At 45.0% G+C, this 17,883-nt stretch overlaps 1 protein-coding gene across 2 annotated transcripts; it reads right to left on the bottom strand.

Moving 5' to 3' along the window:
- Positions 1–3,398: 3,398 nt before the first annotated feature.
- LOC134054275 (excitatory amino acid transporter 4-like) lies at positions 3,399–16,779 on the bottom strand. 2 transcript variants are annotated; one of them, XM_062509899.1, is made up of 10 exons: positions 16,560–16,779; positions 15,586–15,723; positions 14,570–14,774; positions 13,656–13,698; positions 12,725–13,065; positions 10,313–10,546; positions 8,388–8,582; positions 7,824–7,958; positions 6,326–6,429; positions 3,399–3,430 (listed from the first exon to the last, which is right to left on the bottom strand). In XM_062509899.1, exons 1-10 carry the CDS (start codon positions 16,771–16,773, stop codon positions 3,399–3,401), a joined length of 1,641 nt encoding a protein of 546 aa, XP_062365883.1. In that variant the 5' UTR covers positions 16,774–16,779. The 2 variants fall into 2 exon arrangements, with proteins under 2 accessions (XP_062365883.1, XP_062365882.1); XM_062509898.1 differs by lacking the exon at positions 3,399–3,430 and having other exon boundaries at positions 6,231–6,429; positions 16,560–16,773.
- Between the last annotated feature and the right edge of the window lie 1,104 nt (positions 16,780–17,883).

Below are 17,883 nucleotides of genomic sequence, written 5' to 3'. Positions count from 1 at the left end.
CGCCGGCCCCGCCCGCGCGGGGTCGCGTGGCGGCGTGCACGTCCGACCCCGCCCATGAGCGCGGGTTCGAGTCCCGATCCCGCTCACGGTCCTGGTCGGGCGGGTGCCGGCGAATGGGTAGCGGCCGGTCCATGAGTGTGGCTGTGGCCCCTGCCCAGCCTTTCTTTTCCTCCTCGGTTCCCTGTAGTCAGTTGCCCAGACAGCTCCCGAATATCTCCAAGGATGGAGACTCCGTAATCTCTCTAATCTCCCTGTGCCACTGCTCCGGCAGCCTCTCTGTAAAAACTATTTCCTGATATTTCGAGGGAGCCTCCCTTGTTTCTTTTTGTGCCTATTGCCTCTTGTCCTGTCACCAGGCACTACTGAGAAGAACCTGGCTCTGTCTTCACACCTCCCCTAGGTAGGTATTGCTCTTCATTTATGATACCCCCGAGACTTCCCTTCAGCAGGCAGCAGTGCCTGCTCCCCTAGCCTTTCCTCAGGGGAGATGCCTAGTCCCTCCATCATGTCTGCAGTTCTTCGCTGAACTCTCTATGGTGTGTCCGTGGCACTCGTAGCGGGGAGCCCAGATCTGGGCGCGGTTGGCCGGCCGCAGCCTCAGCAGTGCTGAGGGAGGCTGCTCCCTGAACCTCACCAGGCCAGGACAGGCAGGGTCCGGCAGAGCCTTCAGGTCCTCCTCCACAGAGCTGCTCTTCAGCAGGTTGCCCCCCCATGGGTCCTGGTTATTCCTCCCAGGCGCAGGACGCTCCATTTCTTTTTGCTCAACTTGATCATGTTCCTGTCAGCCCATCTTTCCATCCTGTTGAAAGATTAAATTAAACTTAAAGATTCAAGGGAGCCTTGAGAGTTGTCTCAGTGGTATTTGGTGAAAAGACAATAGGCAATGGGCACACATCGAAAGACAAGAAATTATTTTTAAACAAAGAAAAGCATTTTTACAGTGGGGGTGATTGAGTGCTGGAGCAGTGTGTGGAACCTGCATCCTTGGAGATGTTCAAAATCCAGTCAGACCAAGTCCTGAGCAGCCTGCACAAGTTGCTTCTGCTCTGAGCAGAGGGGTTTGACTGGGAATCTTCAGAGACCCTTCATCCAAGCTTGTGGTACCACACAGAAGTCTGCATGGCAGGGAGAGGAGGAGGGGTGGATTAGATTGCAGGTGCACCCCAAGTGGACTTTTGGGCCTTAATAGCCGTGGGCAGCCTCCCTTGGGACCCGCATCTCAGACCTGCTCATCACTTGCCGTTGTCTTATGGTCTGATTTCTGAGTCTGTGCTGTTGCCTTCTTTGGGTGCTATGGAACTGGGGATGCCCTTTCCCCAGCAGCCCTGTTATTCAGCTTGATCCCTGTCTCTTAGAAAATTATTCAGCAGGTTGCTGTCTCTTCTTGTCTTAGAAGACAAGAAAAAGGGATATCAAGGGGAGAACAAACAGCTTTCACTTTGTGCAGATGCCATGCTATTAATGCAATCTTTTAGCAAGTATTGTAAGCCCATTATTGTTTAAGCCTCTGGGACCTCTTCCACATAATCTTTTTTGGGGGTGGATTTTCCAGATGGAAGTATGTGCCTATGTGCTGTCTGGTGCAGATGAAGCAAACCTAATGTAACTTTGTCAGTTTATGGACATATGCCAAAGATGGCATCAAAGAAGAAGCTTTAGGGAAAGGCCTTGTCAAAATGTGAGATTAGTATTTGACCCATGAGGTAGGCACATGGAGATAAAGAAATAAAATACGTCATGTGAAAAGTAATGTCTCTGACTTTGGAAGGTCACAGTCCTGAGAAAAAAAATAATAGAAAAAAAATAATGGAAAAGTATTGTGGAAAAAATTCCCTTTATTTTTCAAATATGGAAACTATCTGTATTAACACTGAAAATAATAGCATGAAGAAAAAGCTCTCAGGAATTAACAGTCAAATTGCATGAATGCCATGAACACACTGTACAGTATGTACAGAACTGATTTTCAGTTCTTCTTTGGGCAGAACAGAAGGACATACAATTTCAGGTCAGTTTTCATGGGCAGCTCTGACTCCTGGAACAATGTGCACGTATTATGTACATAAAGGGACATGTGGCCTAACTGAAAATCAATATTCTTCATGGATTTTCTTTTTTCCAATTAGTATTGAAGAGCTGCTTGTGTATTTATGTATTGAGATGGCTTTCTGTCTCATCTCATCTCTAATCATTAGGAAGAAATCTGCAAGTAGGAGAAGCTTGGAAAGTTTCTGCAAGTAGAAGCAGCAGGACTGCAGTAAAGACTGTGTAAACTCACAAATATCTGCTAGTTTTAAAAGTTATTGGATAAAATGATAAATTACCTTTCAATTATCCAGTTTTGAAGGCTGAGTTAGTACAAGGTCAGCACTGGACTTGGAGGGAGTACAAATAGTTTATTATTCTTGACTGAGCTCTGAAATCTTGGCCTTTGCCAAGACAGATGCAGTGTGGATGGGGGTCTTTGGGATGTGTACAGACGAACACAGTGGAGAATTTTTTCTATATATTGAGAAGTTCTCATTTCATCCCCAGCAGGTACAAGTCAAAATTGACATGCATTGAGCTCTTTTCTGGGAAATCTGGCTTTGAAAGACTCCTTTCTGGAATGAAGTGTAACAGTCTCAGTGTTTTGTTTTAAGTATGGGATTAAATTAGTAAATCAAGGTGGGCACCAAAATGAAATATGCAGTTTTAGACATAGTGAGACTGTAATATTCACTATCCTTCTTGGATTAGTAACAAAAAATTTGACTCTGTGTATGTGTATGCTTGCATATGTAGAGATATATATGTAAGTATATGCAAATTTCTGTCAATACTTTGATGTTCAGGTACTGTAAACAGATAATCCCAATCATAATCTGGTTAACAACATGGGTAAAACTGGAGCTAGAAGCTATAAACTGAATTCTGAAATTCCCAAAGAAAGACTGGTTTGCATTGTTGGAAAATGAGGCCTCTACTTGTTTGTGCTCTGTTAATATTGTGTGGACAGCAGGAAATCACAAATGGCAAGGTTTGATGCATTCTGCTTTGTGGGAGCATCTGCGGTATGGAGAGTCCCTTTTGTGACAGGTGTACATGTCTGCTAACATGAACTGAAAACAGGTTAGACTGCTGAGTTTTATTGAAGTATCATTAGGATCCTTTCATATAGCTCTTAGAAATTATTGAGCTGGAAAGACCCTTGGCAATACGACTAAGCCGGAAAGCATGTGCATATATTATAAAGCCAGAAGGGACCCTTATGACCATCTAGTATGACTGTCTGTGTAACCCGAAGCATAGGACTTCCTGGAATTAATTCCTAATCGAGCTAGAATCCAATCCAACAATCTTCTGATTCATACTTCAGTTTGCCCTTTTTGTACAGGAAGTCTCTTCAGGATTAGAATTCAATGTTTTCTTGAAAAGTTGGACAAATAGTCTGAAAAAAAAACAAAAACCAAGAAGCAGTTCAATATGGACAACTTGAAATTACTATACTTCAGTAGTAATAATCAACTGCACAAACACAGGCTGGGAAATTGCTTGATAGGCAGCATTCCTGCTTAAAATGATGTAGGAATTATAATGTATTACCACTGGACTAGGGTGAATGCTATCATGCTGTTGTTAAAAATTAAAGCACTTAATTGGGTTTTATAAGCAGGTCTGTTCTTTATGAAGGTTTAGACTCATAAGCTGAGCAGTGTTATTGATAAGCTAGTGATGTCTTAGCTCACTATAGGTACAAGCTGATGCAGTGTATCTGAACTCGTTGATTAAGTTCCAGTCCTCACACAGAGCAATCTTATCAAAGTAAGAGTCTAACCTTGCTAAGAGTTAGCAGAAGATGAACAGACTTGAGTTGGCTGTATGCATGCATCAGGGACAGTTATCCTGATCAGCTGATGCATAGTCTACTAACAACCATGGTAACATAAGTCCAAAGTCTAAATCTTAATGTACAGGAAATGTTCTTTCCTCAATGCTCAGTAATAATAAATCTTTAGTTGGATTGTTATGGCAAATTTTAGTCATTCCACTTCAAGAAAGATGTGGAACAGCAAGAAGAAAGTTCAGAGGAGAGGAACATGAATGATTATTACCTGTGATATATACAGGATCTGTTTAGTCTAGAAAGGAGAAGAGCAGACATTATAAAAGTATTCAAACAAGATAATAAAAGTGTACAAAGAGAGGGATAATCATTTGTTATCCAGCTCACTTGCCTCCTTGCTAGAGTAGGTCTCTTGTCAAAATAATCAACCTGCCTTCCATGGTCACCAAACAACTTGCTGCCTTACAGTCTGGAGCTAGCCACTGCTAAACAGAACTACCACAGACTTCTAGTTACCCTTTTCTGCTACCAGTCCTAAATGAAAGAGATGCATTTGTGCATTTATCTTAGGTTCTCAATAATGGTCCAGCCTGTAAAAATACAATACTCTGCCTACAGGATGTGGAATGTGGCAGCACCAATATATAACCCTGCAGTTTTTGAATGACTGAAAAGAGCCTCAGAATCTGGCTTTGAACAGCCCAAGAGATGTGTTGAGGAAGCTTTTTTAGTGCTAGGGAGGGCAGCATGGGCAGATGTGCAGTTGTGATTGGCAAAGTTGACTCCAGCAATGCTTCTGAGGTCTTCCTTTAACGATGTGCAACTCTTGAGTGTATGGCTATGGCTAGGGATGAAAAACAGTGTGTAAAGCCAGGGCAGAGGAATGTAAGTGACATAGTGGGTTGGGAATAATGAGCAGACCTCAAATGAAAGCTGCCCAATTTAGATAGTTCCTCAGTGGGTCAGGAGGCCACTTACTGCTTTTGCTGCTCTTAGCCATTATCAAAAGCATGACAGCTACACTGCAACAGCCCTGACACTGTGGATCCTTAATATCTTCCTGGCTGAGTTACATTCATTTTCTGGATGTTCATGGACCTGGATGTTATGGAACAAGTCCTAGAGGTTCTGTTCACTGGTGTGAGAGATACTAGCTGTGTTCCTGGCCATGCCAAGGAAGGGGGAGAGAGCATGGATGAAGCAGGTCCCTACTTCTGTCTTTAAACTCTGAGATGTTATGGATGTAATTTGGGCTTATGTCCAAATGTGTTAAATAGAAGCTGAATTCCCTTTGGTAGGAATCGAAAAATATATCCTGAATTCTTAAGTCTGGGATCTGGAAAACCTGTGCAAGCACTAAGAAGTTATTTGGTTCTGCCTACAACTGATAAGGAGCTGTAGAAACACAGAGGTGTTTGAAACCACATTCTACTGCAGTGTAACTGAGGGGAAGTCACTTCTGAAAATAGGCAGAGATGAGCCCAGGAATAGTTTCCTTAGGAATCCTGTGATGAGGAGTGAAACTTTTCTGAGCAAATCTGGCATGGAAGGGAGTCATTCCTGGCATCGATGTACCACCCAGCTGCTCAGATGGGCAAATTGTTCTTAAATTTTGTGTTTCGCCTCCTGGTTTCAACAGGATGAGAAGAGCTTGCTAAAGAGAAATGAAGTTAACTGAGTTTTGCCAGAGCTTGGTAGAGGGAAGAACTGCTTCAAAACTGAATAATGGATTTAATAATTTTTTAACTATTTCTTTCACAGTCCTTTAGGATCTTCCGCTAATGAGAAGCCTATTGATACCTATTGGTGCTACCAGCCAGCTGTCCCTGTTGTATGATCCCACATTCCTTCAGGAGGTGAGTGACTCTAGTATCTGCAACCAAACAGGTTGCCAGTGGAGCTCTCAGGAAGCATTAAGTGCAAACACAGTTTTCATCTGTGCAAACACCAGGACTGTGAGCAAGGAGGTAATGCTAAAAGCTTGTTTGGGTGAAGGTACTAAACAAGTGAAGACCTTGCAGCTGTATTTTGCAGGACAGAGTTATGGCAACATGGCAACATTTTGGTGCCAGTCCACAGATGGTGGTGTTCCCAACTCACCTGGCTACTTAGATCAGAAATAAAGGAGCTCCTAGTCCAGCTCCTTCACTAGGTCTTCCTTACTCAGGTGTAACTATTGGGCCTCATAAGAATGACTAACTCAGGCTTTCTTTGCAGTTTAATTTTCTCCTCTTTAATGACAGTCAGAGAAATAGGAGACCAACAGGATTAGGGAAGACTGCATGTGGCAGAGGTGATAGAAAAGTGAGTGTCTTGCACAATGATCTTTCTCTGTCCTCCACTCTGGACTTCTGTTTCAAGTTTTCACTTTTTACAGCATTAATCTGCACTTTGCTGCCCGATTTCACAGTGCTGTCTCCCTTCTGGCGTGCCTGTGGGTGTCATTCTGTGGGCAAACCAGGTGGGAGAGCTGTTCTTTCTCCTCTATCCCAGAATTACCAAGTTCGCAGTCTTGCGCATCCAGCTCATGCCGGGAGAGATGCTCCACAATGCCAGCCCCCAGAGAATCCCCCAGGACATTGGTAGTTGTTCTAAGGCGGTCCCTGAAAAATCAGAGAGAAACACAAAATGCAGTTTCATAGTAGCAGCTAAGGGGATGAAGATTATTTCAAGAAACATCTTCAGTGAAACTTTCTCTACTTTCTAAGTCATTCTAATAATGGATACTTCAACACTGACTGGAAAATGACTCCCAGAGAGCCTTCCTTGACTGACATCCTTGAGCTCAAGCTTCACATTCATTCCTGTTTTATTGCATTCCAAATTTCTTACTGAAAAGTTTTGGACTTGACACAAATGAAGAGGAAGGTTGCTGTGTTTATACATGGACACTGTCCTTTCCAAAGGCCTTGCTGCAGACTCAGATGGCCTCACCACATCTGTTTCACTGAAGTTGCTTTTTGTTTTACAAAAAGTTCTGAAATTCTGGTGCAAACCTATGACAGCACTGCTGTGGATGCAGATTTCCTCAACATGGACAGCATACGCTAAGACAAGGCACCAGATTCTTTGTGCAAAATAGCACATCTAAAAGACACTTTGCAATGAGATATTCTCCACAACCACAACAGTATGTCAGAGCTGCTGAAGCTGTCACTAGTCCAGCACCCCATCAGATCCTTCAGTGGCAACAGCGGCACCTGATTGAAATAATCTACTCTGAGTAAGCACAAAAAGTAACCTGGCTTATTAGGAGGCAGGGCTCTTCCCAGCCAAGTCTGTTCTTATGCACAATCCACAAGAGAAGTGAAGGTGTGCCACAGAACTGTTTCCTGCTGGTCAGTCATGGCTGGGAGCAGATTTTGGCTGCTTGGCTACAAACCAACAATACAAGATACAAAAGAACAGAGGAAACACTGACAAAATCTGTCAGGATTTTGGTGTTTGAGAAGACAGAGAGGTAGGACTGTGCACAAATGCATTCTTCAATATGGTTCCTAAGAGCACTCCTATAAAATCACTTGTCCCAAGTGATTTTATTGAAAAAGTAAAGAAAGCTGAAAGTGTGGCTGACTAGCTGCACCCATGTAAACACTCTTCTACTTCGTACAGCCAAGTCTCATCCCTCTTTCAGTGTTTGGTAACCCAGAACTATCATTCTGTAGTGTGGATTTGCTTATTATTGACTCAACCTTTTCCTATGACTCTGCAGATAACTTCTGGGTGCATTTTAAATAAAGCAAATGGAGGACATTCTATTTGGTCACCAGGCTGATCAGCAAGTTACCTCTGATGCCTCGAGTCACTGAAGCACATGGTGAAGACTCCAGCATGGGCATAGAGGGCTACTGTGCAAAGGTCTCAAGGATACAGGTGTGTTTTAAGCTTAATGGTACAGGTTAGTGAGCCTGCTTTTAGAGATGTCAGGAGTACAGACGAGATCTGTAAGCACTGGCAGAATGCACAGCAGTGCATGCCTGCTGAGCAAGGAACTTACAGAAACCAGTCCACAGCGATGATCAGTGTAATGTCTTCAGTAGGCAGCCCCACTGATGTCAGTACTATAACCATTGTCACCAGTCCCGCCTGGGGAATACCAGCGGCTCCAATGCTGGCTGCTGTGGCAGTGATGCTGGAGGGAATGGGAAAGCAGAGCTATCAGCAAAGGGAAGAAAAGAGGTGGTTGCATTTGCAGAAATGTCAGGAAGTAGCTCAAATTCATCTTCATCTTGGCAGCCTTTCTGCCCTGGTCACCAAGAAGGATGGTGACACATGGGACATCAACACAATGCCAGGCTGCCTCTGCCAGATACCCCCTCATAACAGACTGCACACCACAGCTTTTCCTAAGACTTGGACATGCAAGAAGGGCTCAAGTGGAGCCTCAAAAGACATGGTGTCCACATGTACTTTGACACCTGGAGCTGTAGTACAACCCTTCTTTCCCATACTTTTTTTTCCTTATTGTCTCTTTTGAGCAAAAGGGGAACCTGATCACACCTCATATAAGCCAACAAAACTGAAACCCTTTCTGTAGTCCCAAAACTCTTTCAAAAGTCACCTTATTGTGATGATTTGCCCAAAGTCAAGTTCATAGTTGTTGACTTGAGCAATGAAGATGGCTGCAAGGGCCTCGTACAGAGCAGTGCCGTCCATGTTAATTGTGGCTCCTACAGGCAGCACAAACCTCGTGATGCGCCTGTCCACACCATTGTTTTCTTCCAGGCACCTGAAGGTTATGGGCAGAGTCGCTGAGCTGAAAGGAATTTACAAAACCACATGAATAGCATGTATGTTGACATCAGAAGAAGGACTATGCCTCTGCCTAGTTTATGACCTTAACCATCTGCTTTTTCACCCTGCCATGTGAGCCAGAGGCCAGAAGCTGCTAGGAGAAAGAACTGTCTAAGCAAGGCTTCCTCAGATATGATGCACGCTGCAGTTGCACATTCTGACATGACTTTTCTCAGGGGGTTGGGGCAGGGGCTGTATAACCGTGGGCTGATGATGCTGGTATAACACCAAAAGAAGGAGGATTCAGGGTACATAGGGCAGAGCTTCGAGACCAGAATTCCTTTTTCTGCTGTTAAAAATACTTGAGGCCTTTCCCATCCCTCTCAGTCCATAAGACAAAAATGACAAGTTTGAGAATATATCTTGCAAAGAAAGCAAAGAACTGTTTCTGAAAGAGAACATGAGCAGGAAAAATGCTATGTGCTTTGGTATGAGAATGTATGCGGAAGAGCCTTCTATGTGCTTGCAAGGACATGAATATAGCAAGAAACAGCACTTACTGAAGCAACAGTTACCTAGCATCCCTTGCTTTGGCTGTGTGACATAGCAGCGTGAGTCATTGAACATACTGGTGTTGAAGCCTTTGCCTAGGTCTCTGGGAAGTTTAATGACAGCTGCATACAGTCTCTGTGCCTGGGAGAGATGGACATGAAAATGTGTGCATGTAGAATAATGCTGTGATTCAGCAGGATATTTGTCCTGAGCTCAGCATTTCAGTGGTAAGCTGTTGGGGGTTGGTTCTCTCCCTTTTCCCTCTGTGGAATTTTCCCCATTGTCATGCTAAGATACCTGTTGACTAGGCCCTGGTGGCAAGGAGGAGGGGAGAGAAGAGGAAAACCCCGCAAGATTCAAACAGCCAGAAGAGGAAACCAAAGGCTCTGGCTTGGCCCATTTCCCCTGCGGAGTTTGGACGACAAGGACGATCGCCGCGTCAGCCCCATCCCTGCCATCCCAACGTCGGGAGCCATCCTCACTGCTGTCAGACCCTGCACTGCTGCCTTCTTGCTGTAACCTGCCACCATCCAGCACTCTGCTGAGCACTGGGACCCACACCGTGAGCGGAGGGCTCTCTCTCCATCTCTCTCTCCGTCTCTCTCTCCCCCTGGGACAGCGCTGCCATCACCCCCAGCCCTCCTGCAGCTCTGTGGGACCTGCCTGCCCCCAGCACCGGGAACTGCAGCTCAGGGAAAAGGTGCCTGCAGCCATAAAGGACTGGGACTGAGTTACTGTTCTGTTTGTGGGTAATTTCATAGCTGTTGTTGTTCTTGTTTGTCTTGTTAGTTATGCTAGTAAAGAACTGTTATTCCTATCCCTGTACCTTTGCCTGAGAGCTCCCTTAATTTCAAAATCATAATAATCTGTAGGAAGGAAGGATCACATTTTTCAGTTCAAAGGGAGGCTTCTGCTTTCCTTAGCAAACACCTGTCTTTCAAACCAGGACATAAGCAAAGTCACCCTTTTGTTTGGTCAGGAGGAATACAGGCCATTCAGTGGTAGTTAGTTGGTCATGTGAGTAATGCTCCTGAGCAGGGCAGTGGGAACCTTCCCACTCCCAAATGAATTTGGCTGTTCCACTGCAAAAAGCTGGTAGTGCTACAAACTGTGAGACCACAGTGCTGCACTCAGAGCAATGGAGTGCTGAGATGTAGTATCTACATCAGCCCAAACCCCACTCCTACATAGCCGTTGTACCTGGAGGAGGTGCCCAGGGCTGTGATGAGAGCCTGAAGGAGCCCTGCAATGAACACCCAGGGGTTTCGGTGAGTGACAATGAAGTAGAGCAGGGGCAGGATGCAAAGGGCATGAATGAGGAGTCCAACAATGACAGTGAGCGTGTACATCCCCAGCTGGCCTCCCATCACTGCTAGGTCATCCATCTCCAGGATTTTGCCCGCAATTAAAAACATGATCCCAACTGGAGCATACCTGTGACAGAAACACAAGGCCAATGGTCAGGACTGGCTGTCACAATTTCACACCAGATTTAATACATGCTGTCTGGATTAATCCCCAATAAGCCAGCATACCATAAGTGCTCACTGAGCCTAATATTGGATTATACTGCTGATTTATTTTGTGGAAACCTGGAGAGAGCTGGGACTTTTTCATCCCATGGTCAAAAATCAGCTCTTGGTGCATGCCTGGCGACCCCAGTACCCTGTTTTGCATACAGCATGGGCAGTGGTGGTTTCCTCCTCCTCTTGGGTTTTCTACATTTCTACAACAGTCCTTGTAGAATTGATAAGGCAGGTTATTTAGAGAAACCTTCAGAGTCCCTTCTTTTCCTAACAGTGCTTGTGCTGACAGTATTTTTTTTTTCCTGAGAGGCACAGGAAAGCACAGGAGTAACAGAGAATCAGAAAGTAAAAGCAAGAGTGTCCTATAGGCTCTGGGGTATCAGCTCTGCTGTCTTCAAATGCTCACATTTAGGGAATATGAACATCTAGAGATTCCAGATCTGGTGTAACAAGGACTGGGTACACCAACACCTCTAAAAGCAACCATAGCTCATATAAAACCCCATTTTGAGGAACCCTGCTATATTTCCAGTTCCTTGGGTCTTTCCCCCCCCTCCATAACAATGCAGCTGACAAGCAGCAGTAAGGCTTCACACAAAAGAAGAAATAAATCAGATATGGAGAGAATCTTGGGCACTAATATAATAATCAGACCAAAGAAAATTCCAGCTCCATGGCTACACCTCTCAGGGCTGGGCCTCTGCAGATCAAGAGCTCGCATGCAACTCATGCACAAGGCTCAGAGATCCACATGCCAAACTCAAGGTTAGCTTGGGAGGTTTGGAAAAGTTTCAGGAAAGGATTTAATAAATATTTCATTTCCTCTGACCTTCCTGTTAGAACACATCCTTGGCTGCAGCCAGTGACCAGATCTTCCCAGGAAAAACAAGCTCCTGGGAGATGGTCTGCAGACTGTGGCTACAGGAAAGCATGCACAGGCAGTGTCCCAAGTGTAACCAATGTTCTATACATAAACAGCCTGCCTTCCTTCATCTAACGGGAGGTTTAAGGAGGCGTTTTGAAGGTCTCAGGACTAGTATGCAGGTCTACTTGTTCCACTGTGCTCATGCTCTTGCTTCTGTGCCCTCAAGCAAGTCTTACCTGTTCTTAGGAAAGCAAAGCCTCAAGTTCTGGTTCAGACATGGAGCAAAAGATCCCGGGGGCATGGGGCTTCCCAACATCTGCTATGAGCTCAGGGATATTCTTTCCCTTTGTGCCTTTTTCTGTAAGGCCTGTCCTGCTGTGCTTAGGATTTTGGTCTGGGATACAAGACTGTGACTTAAAAGACTGAGAAAAGGAAGCTGTATTGATCTAAAATGTGAGAGGGTGTCAGGCTGACAGATTTCCCTGTCAGACATTTGCATGTATTCTGCCAGACCAGCATCTGTTCTCTTTTGCAGTACCTGACAAAACTTTGAACCCTAACTGGGTAAAAAGCTTAAAATAACAATATTTGGTAAAATGCTGCCTTCTATAGTAGACTTGTCTAAGCAATGCCTTGTTTGTCTGGACCATGTGTCATAGGGAGCCTTGACAGAAAGCCATGAGCAGCTGAGCTCCAGAGGAATCATTATCTAAGAGATCACAAACTGAAAGGCAGTAAATTTGAGCTGATCCTCTCAATGCAGCTCAGCTCTCAGAGCTATTGCATTACTACATAAAGCTGTCATCCTGAAAGCAGGAAAGGGGCAAAGGGTTACTGTAATTCATAGCTAAGTCAGACTCCTGGAACACAGCTGGAAGGAAAGCTTAAGGTGAGAAAGCCTCACACCCTACTCCTGTTGGTAAGGCTAAGAGATCTTCCACTCCAGCTCTCTGGTCTTCCAAGGATGTTTCCAGAAGCCTCAAGAAAAGCAAGTCCTGGTGTACCTGATATTTCTAAGGTAAAAACAAGAAGAACAGGAAATGAAATGTGAACAAATATCCCATCCAGACTTTTCCCTCCAGCTTGATGGAGCCAAAGTAGAGCTCTACCCATCTGCTTTTCCTGTCTTGTGCATTAAATCCTTAAAGCTACCCCACTTCTCATCATGTCAATGGAAACTGCACCTGCAGACCTCCTGCTCCAACCGGCCGTGCTCCTCACCAGATGATAATGGCCACCAGCCTCATGATGGCTTCGTTGAGGCAGTTAAAGAACTCCCGCAGGGCCCGTCCCTTCTGCTTCATGCTGCCGATCATCAAACCGAAGCACATGGAGAACACTACCAGCCCCAGAGCGTTCACCCCATTGGCTGAGCCTGGGATGGGAATGACTTCTTCAAAAGTCAGCACCTCAGAGATGGTTCCCAGGGCATGAGTGACATTCTCCATGATGCTGGTGAAATTTTCAGGCACAGGGATCTGAGTGGTTGTCACATCTTCTGTGACATTGCTGCTGTGGATGATGGTTCTGGTGAAGACCCTGGTGCTGTACTGAGTCTTGTACTGAAAAGATACAGATTATCAAATGCACTCATAGTTCAGATGATCAGGACACATGCTAGGCTCTTACATCCCTTCTTAAAGTAAGGAGAGTACTGCAAGTTGCTGCTGACCTGTGTGGGAAACTTGCTTTGCCTGTTTTCAAGGTGTAGTGCTTTCACCAGAAAGTTCAGAAAATTCATAGAGCAGAAGGTCAAAAGAGACCATTAGAGCATCTCATGTCGCTAGGACTGAGGTATTTTGGCTTCTCTGATAACCCTTTGTGCTGCTTCTAAGGGCACTAACACTGTAGAAGAGACAGATTCTTGGGCAATATATTCCATATCACTGCCAGTCCAAGCCTGCTACTTGAAATCATGCAAACCCTTCCTGCCTCTGTGGGATGGGATGGAGGTTGAAGCTCCCATGTACAGACAGTTTGAAAAGCTTGTGTGGGGGATGCTATAGTGCAGACTACATATTCTACAATGCAGAATAGGTCTGTAGTGCCTCCTGCAGCAGTCAGACCTGGGGAATAAAGTGGTAATCCATCCCTCAGAGAAGTAGATAGGACCATGGTCCAGGACATAAGGCACAAAGATGAGATTTCATACCTGTTTGAAGCAGGCTTCTACCAGGTTGGGCGGGAACATATTCCTGCAGTAGATAAAACAAGGAAGGAGTTACTGTCCTATTGAACTAGGAAGAAAACATGGGCTTCCTGGCCAACTTCTTTATCTTGGAGTAGTGTCTGAGGTGACAACTTTCACAATGTCCACTTAAGCCCTTTCGGTCTGACTGACAGAAGAAGGGAATATGCTGACTTGGACCCAGTATCTCTTGCAACTTGTCAGACTTCCACTGCATGTTTTCAGACTCCAGAAAGTTATTCAGGTATGTGGAAAGAGATGACACACACACTGCCCTGGGGTATAGGTACATTGTAAAACCATCATCAAACCCATCCAAACCTTGAAACAATACCATATTACAATGTTTAATACACTGCCTTGTTCTCAGCCTCACCTCTACAGCTGTCTTGTGAGCTCTCTGTTATCCTGTACCTCAAAAACACAGCTTTATACCACTTGAGATGGTACAGCTTTGCAATTCACTGAGTAAGGTCACAGCAAGGGAAGAAAAGGCAATGTCTTGGGAGCCACTTCCTTGATTTCCTTTGGTTGTTGAAGATGGTTATTTGGAGTAGCCTTTGCCAGGTGAGTTTCTGAAAGGTAGGTAGCCACTGATGGTTTTCATAACTTGTTTTGTTGAGCACACCATGACTGCTTACATTGATACCTCTGGAGAAGGGCTGGACTCCAGGCCAAGCACTCAGTCTCTGACTGGAGAGACTGGCAAAGCTAGTTAGCTAGACTACTAAGCTAGGAGTAGTAGGCTTGCCAAGACTCAGCCATTAACCTCTTTCCCTAAGACTGTGCCTAAAACTGTGATACTTCAAAAGGATACTCCATGGAGGAATGTAATCTCACTGATATGGTCTCAACATGACACCATCATGTTTACCTACCTCACCAGGTCCATGAAGGCATCCGTGGTCTGCACCTGCTCAATTCTGCCTTCTCGGTGAAGTTTGTCCTTAGATCCCTTTCCTGGGTGTATGATGATCACCATGAAGATGCCAATGAAGACAGCTATGATTGTGGTCACCATGTAGTAGATGATAGCCCGCATCCCCATCTTCCCTGAGACTCTGCTATCCAGTGAGGCCATTCCTGAGGTGTCACACAGAGAGACAAGGTGAGGAAGCCTGTTGTCTTAGAGGGAAAGGGAAAGTTTGAGGAAGATTCAAAGGGTGCAAGGCACATGCATGAGTTGGACAGGGAGCTAGGGTCTCTAGGAAGCACAGCCTACAAGGAATAGAATTTGGAGTTCCAAGGTGATGTTGATATGGAAGAATGTGGCTTGTGATCATGAAGAAGCACAGCACTGGTGGATCTTAATCTGTATTTGGGAATGTAGCAATTTTCTCTTAAAGCTCTCAGAAGGGAATAATTCCCTCCTAGTATACTGGGCCTTTCATCCGTAATGGTGGGATGTTTTGGCAGGTGGAACACCTTGTGGTCCCTTCTGCTGTCTGAAAGCTTGGCTGTCTGTCATGTCTTCCTTGAGGATCTGGGTGAAGCTAGCCCTCCAGCTGGTGATCAACTTCAACCCTTTTGGACTAACACAAATTAACCTTCTCTAGGCTGGAGGAAACCTGAATTTTACTTGGGCAACAAACTTGGAGACTTTTGAGGTTATGTAGGATTAAATCCTTGTTAGTGCTCAAGTTCTGGGCATTGGAACCGCTGCATTGTGTTCTCCGAAGTCTTCTGAGAAAGCACAAGGTGTTCTGCTCTTCTGCAGCACTACTGAGCCAGCAGGGGTCTCAGTGTGGATCATGTTCACTATGGCTGTAGATTCAGGCTTGTCACTACCTAGCCAAGCTAATCTAAGCACCTCCAGCTGGGTCATGAAGAGGTACCCGAACAACAGCTTTGCTGACCATTGTCTTGGCTGAAATCAACAGGAAGCATTTCTCACCTGTAATCAAGCTAGAGACAATGAGAGGAAGAACCAGCATCTGGAGCATACGCATCAGCAGCTCACCAGGGAAGGAAAAATACTTGATCTGGCGATAGGTCATCTGGTAGGGCCGGAGGGAGAAGGCCAGGATAATCCCTGTGGATCAGCAAGGGATGAGAATCAAAGTGGGACAGTGTGATCCAGTGGTCTGTCCCTCAGTCCTACAATGTGGCTTTTCTCTTTCTCATCTACTCTCAGTTCCTCTTTTTCCCAAAGGAACAAATGCTCATTATCTAAAAGGCTATGATCCAGTTTTTATAGTATGCTCTCTCTCCCTCTGACATATTTATGTGCAGAGGAGCCTTGAGCAAAACCACAGGTCTCCTTGTTCCCTGATGCTCTTCTGGAGTCTGTTCCCAGGAAGCTTATGAATACAAAATACTGTGATGAGAGATATGATCTCCCAGACCAAAATAAATAATAAAGTTCAGATTCTTTGTCTACCCACCTCTTAATACCAAGTTCAGCCAGTTAGAGACACATTGCCTGGATGAAAAGCTAGGGATATCCTGCTATCTGCTAAGCAGATTTGGTGTGCATTGTATCATGGCCATTTGCAGCAGTTCTGGTCCTGTCAATCTAAAGCTATGCGACAAATCTGAAAAGCCCTTGTGCCTACAGCTGCATTCACAGATGCCTCTGAAGAAACCTGGATGATTTGTAGCAAGGACATGATTGAGTTGGACCATTAAACTTTTTCTATACTGGAGCCAGAAAAGATCAGTGAGGACTCCCTCCCATATACGCACTCTCTGTTGGGTCTCTTGAGTTTGCACACAAAATTACTCGTGATGTGGACAGTACTTTGAGCTGTCAGCTCATCAGCTTCACCTCCTTAGTCAAATCACAATGATAAAATAAAATCTTTGTAAAAGAAACAAACATTTCCCCATATTTATAAATAGTGCCTGGTGTTGCCACCAGCTCCATACCTAGTAGGACCGCAGCAATGGTGAAGAGGACGAAGGCATTTCTCCTGAAGAAGCTTTTAGCGCTCTCAGCAGTGATGCTGTGCATCCGCTTCTTGGCCCGTGCCGCCCGCTTCTGCACAGCCTGCCGGAAGTGCTGCACCCGGCTGTCAGCGTGGAGCCGCTTGGCTGCGTCCTCATTGAGGAACAGGCTGTTGACGTGGCTCTGCTCGCTCATGGTCAGCACAGCTGCTTAGTCCTCCAGGCACAGCTCTGCCTATGCTGAGCAGGGAGAAGTAGAGGTAGGAAAGCATAAGCTGTGGCATATCTTGCCTTCATCTTTAGGTCATTTCCCTGGGGCCTGCTTACAAAAAATTATTTAAAGTTGATTAATGAGATCCTCTGACCATCTGCAAGGAGCAGACCTTGGGGAAGGGTATCTAAAGGGCTGCCAGGGTCTTGTCACTACCGCTTTGGTGCCTCTAGAGAAGCTCTGGTCTCTACAGCACCCAACCTGCACTGAGGAGTGGCTTATGTTGGCCTGGGCAGCCAGAAAGAGCTTCACAGGCACCCATGCTTGTTCTTAGGAGTTTGATCACTTTGGAATGGAATTTATTTTTATCATCCAGCAAGAAACCCCTTTCCCATATACAAACTCTTCCAAACAAAAGAGTGCTCTTCCCAAGCAGTGAACAACATTTCTGATGCAGCTCCAAGGTGGACAGGTCCCTACCACAACAACTTTCTCTATGACAGCTAATGGCACTGGCTGTTTCTGTAGAAAGGAACATTACCTCCTTGCCCTCAATGGAGCCTGAGGACTTTAGTTACTTTATATTTATTTGTTTATGACTTTCCTTTGAAACAAAACAGAACTTTCAAGTACTATCTCTTGTCAAACGCCATTGATAGGATTAAGCTGATGTTCTGTCTTCATAAATACTGACAAATCAAACCTACTCTACAGAGAAATAAAGAACCAATTCTGCTCCATTACCAATCGGCTGCAAGGCTGGACAGTCTACTGTACTTTATCTGTTTAGTTTTTACTGATATTTCCATATTACTCAGAAAAAAAACCAACCAAACAAGGAGACTACACAGGCAAATCCATCCGCTCTAGAGTGCTAGAAGGCACCAGCCACCCAACTGTTCACATAATGAGGAAGATTATTGCCTGACTATGCAGGTGCCATTTTCCTTCTGTCACTGTGCTTTGGCAGATGGAAGGTCTGAAAATTATTCTTGTTCCCAGGAGTTTGCAAAGGAAACATTTTGGAATACAAACCTAAATGAAACCAAAGAAGAACAAAGTCACCTTAGCACATCAGTAAGTGCTGGATGACCA

The sequence above is a fragment of the Cinclus cinclus genome, chromosome 28 (assembly GCF_963662255.1).
Source record: "Cinclus cinclus chromosome 28, bCinCin1.1, whole genome shotgun sequence".
NCBI classification, from domain to species: domain Eukaryota; kingdom Metazoa; phylum Chordata; class Aves; order Passeriformes; family Cinclidae; genus Cinclus; species Cinclus cinclus.
Note: the sequence above shows the minus strand (reverse complement) of the source record. Positions and strands in the feature narration are given on the sequence as shown.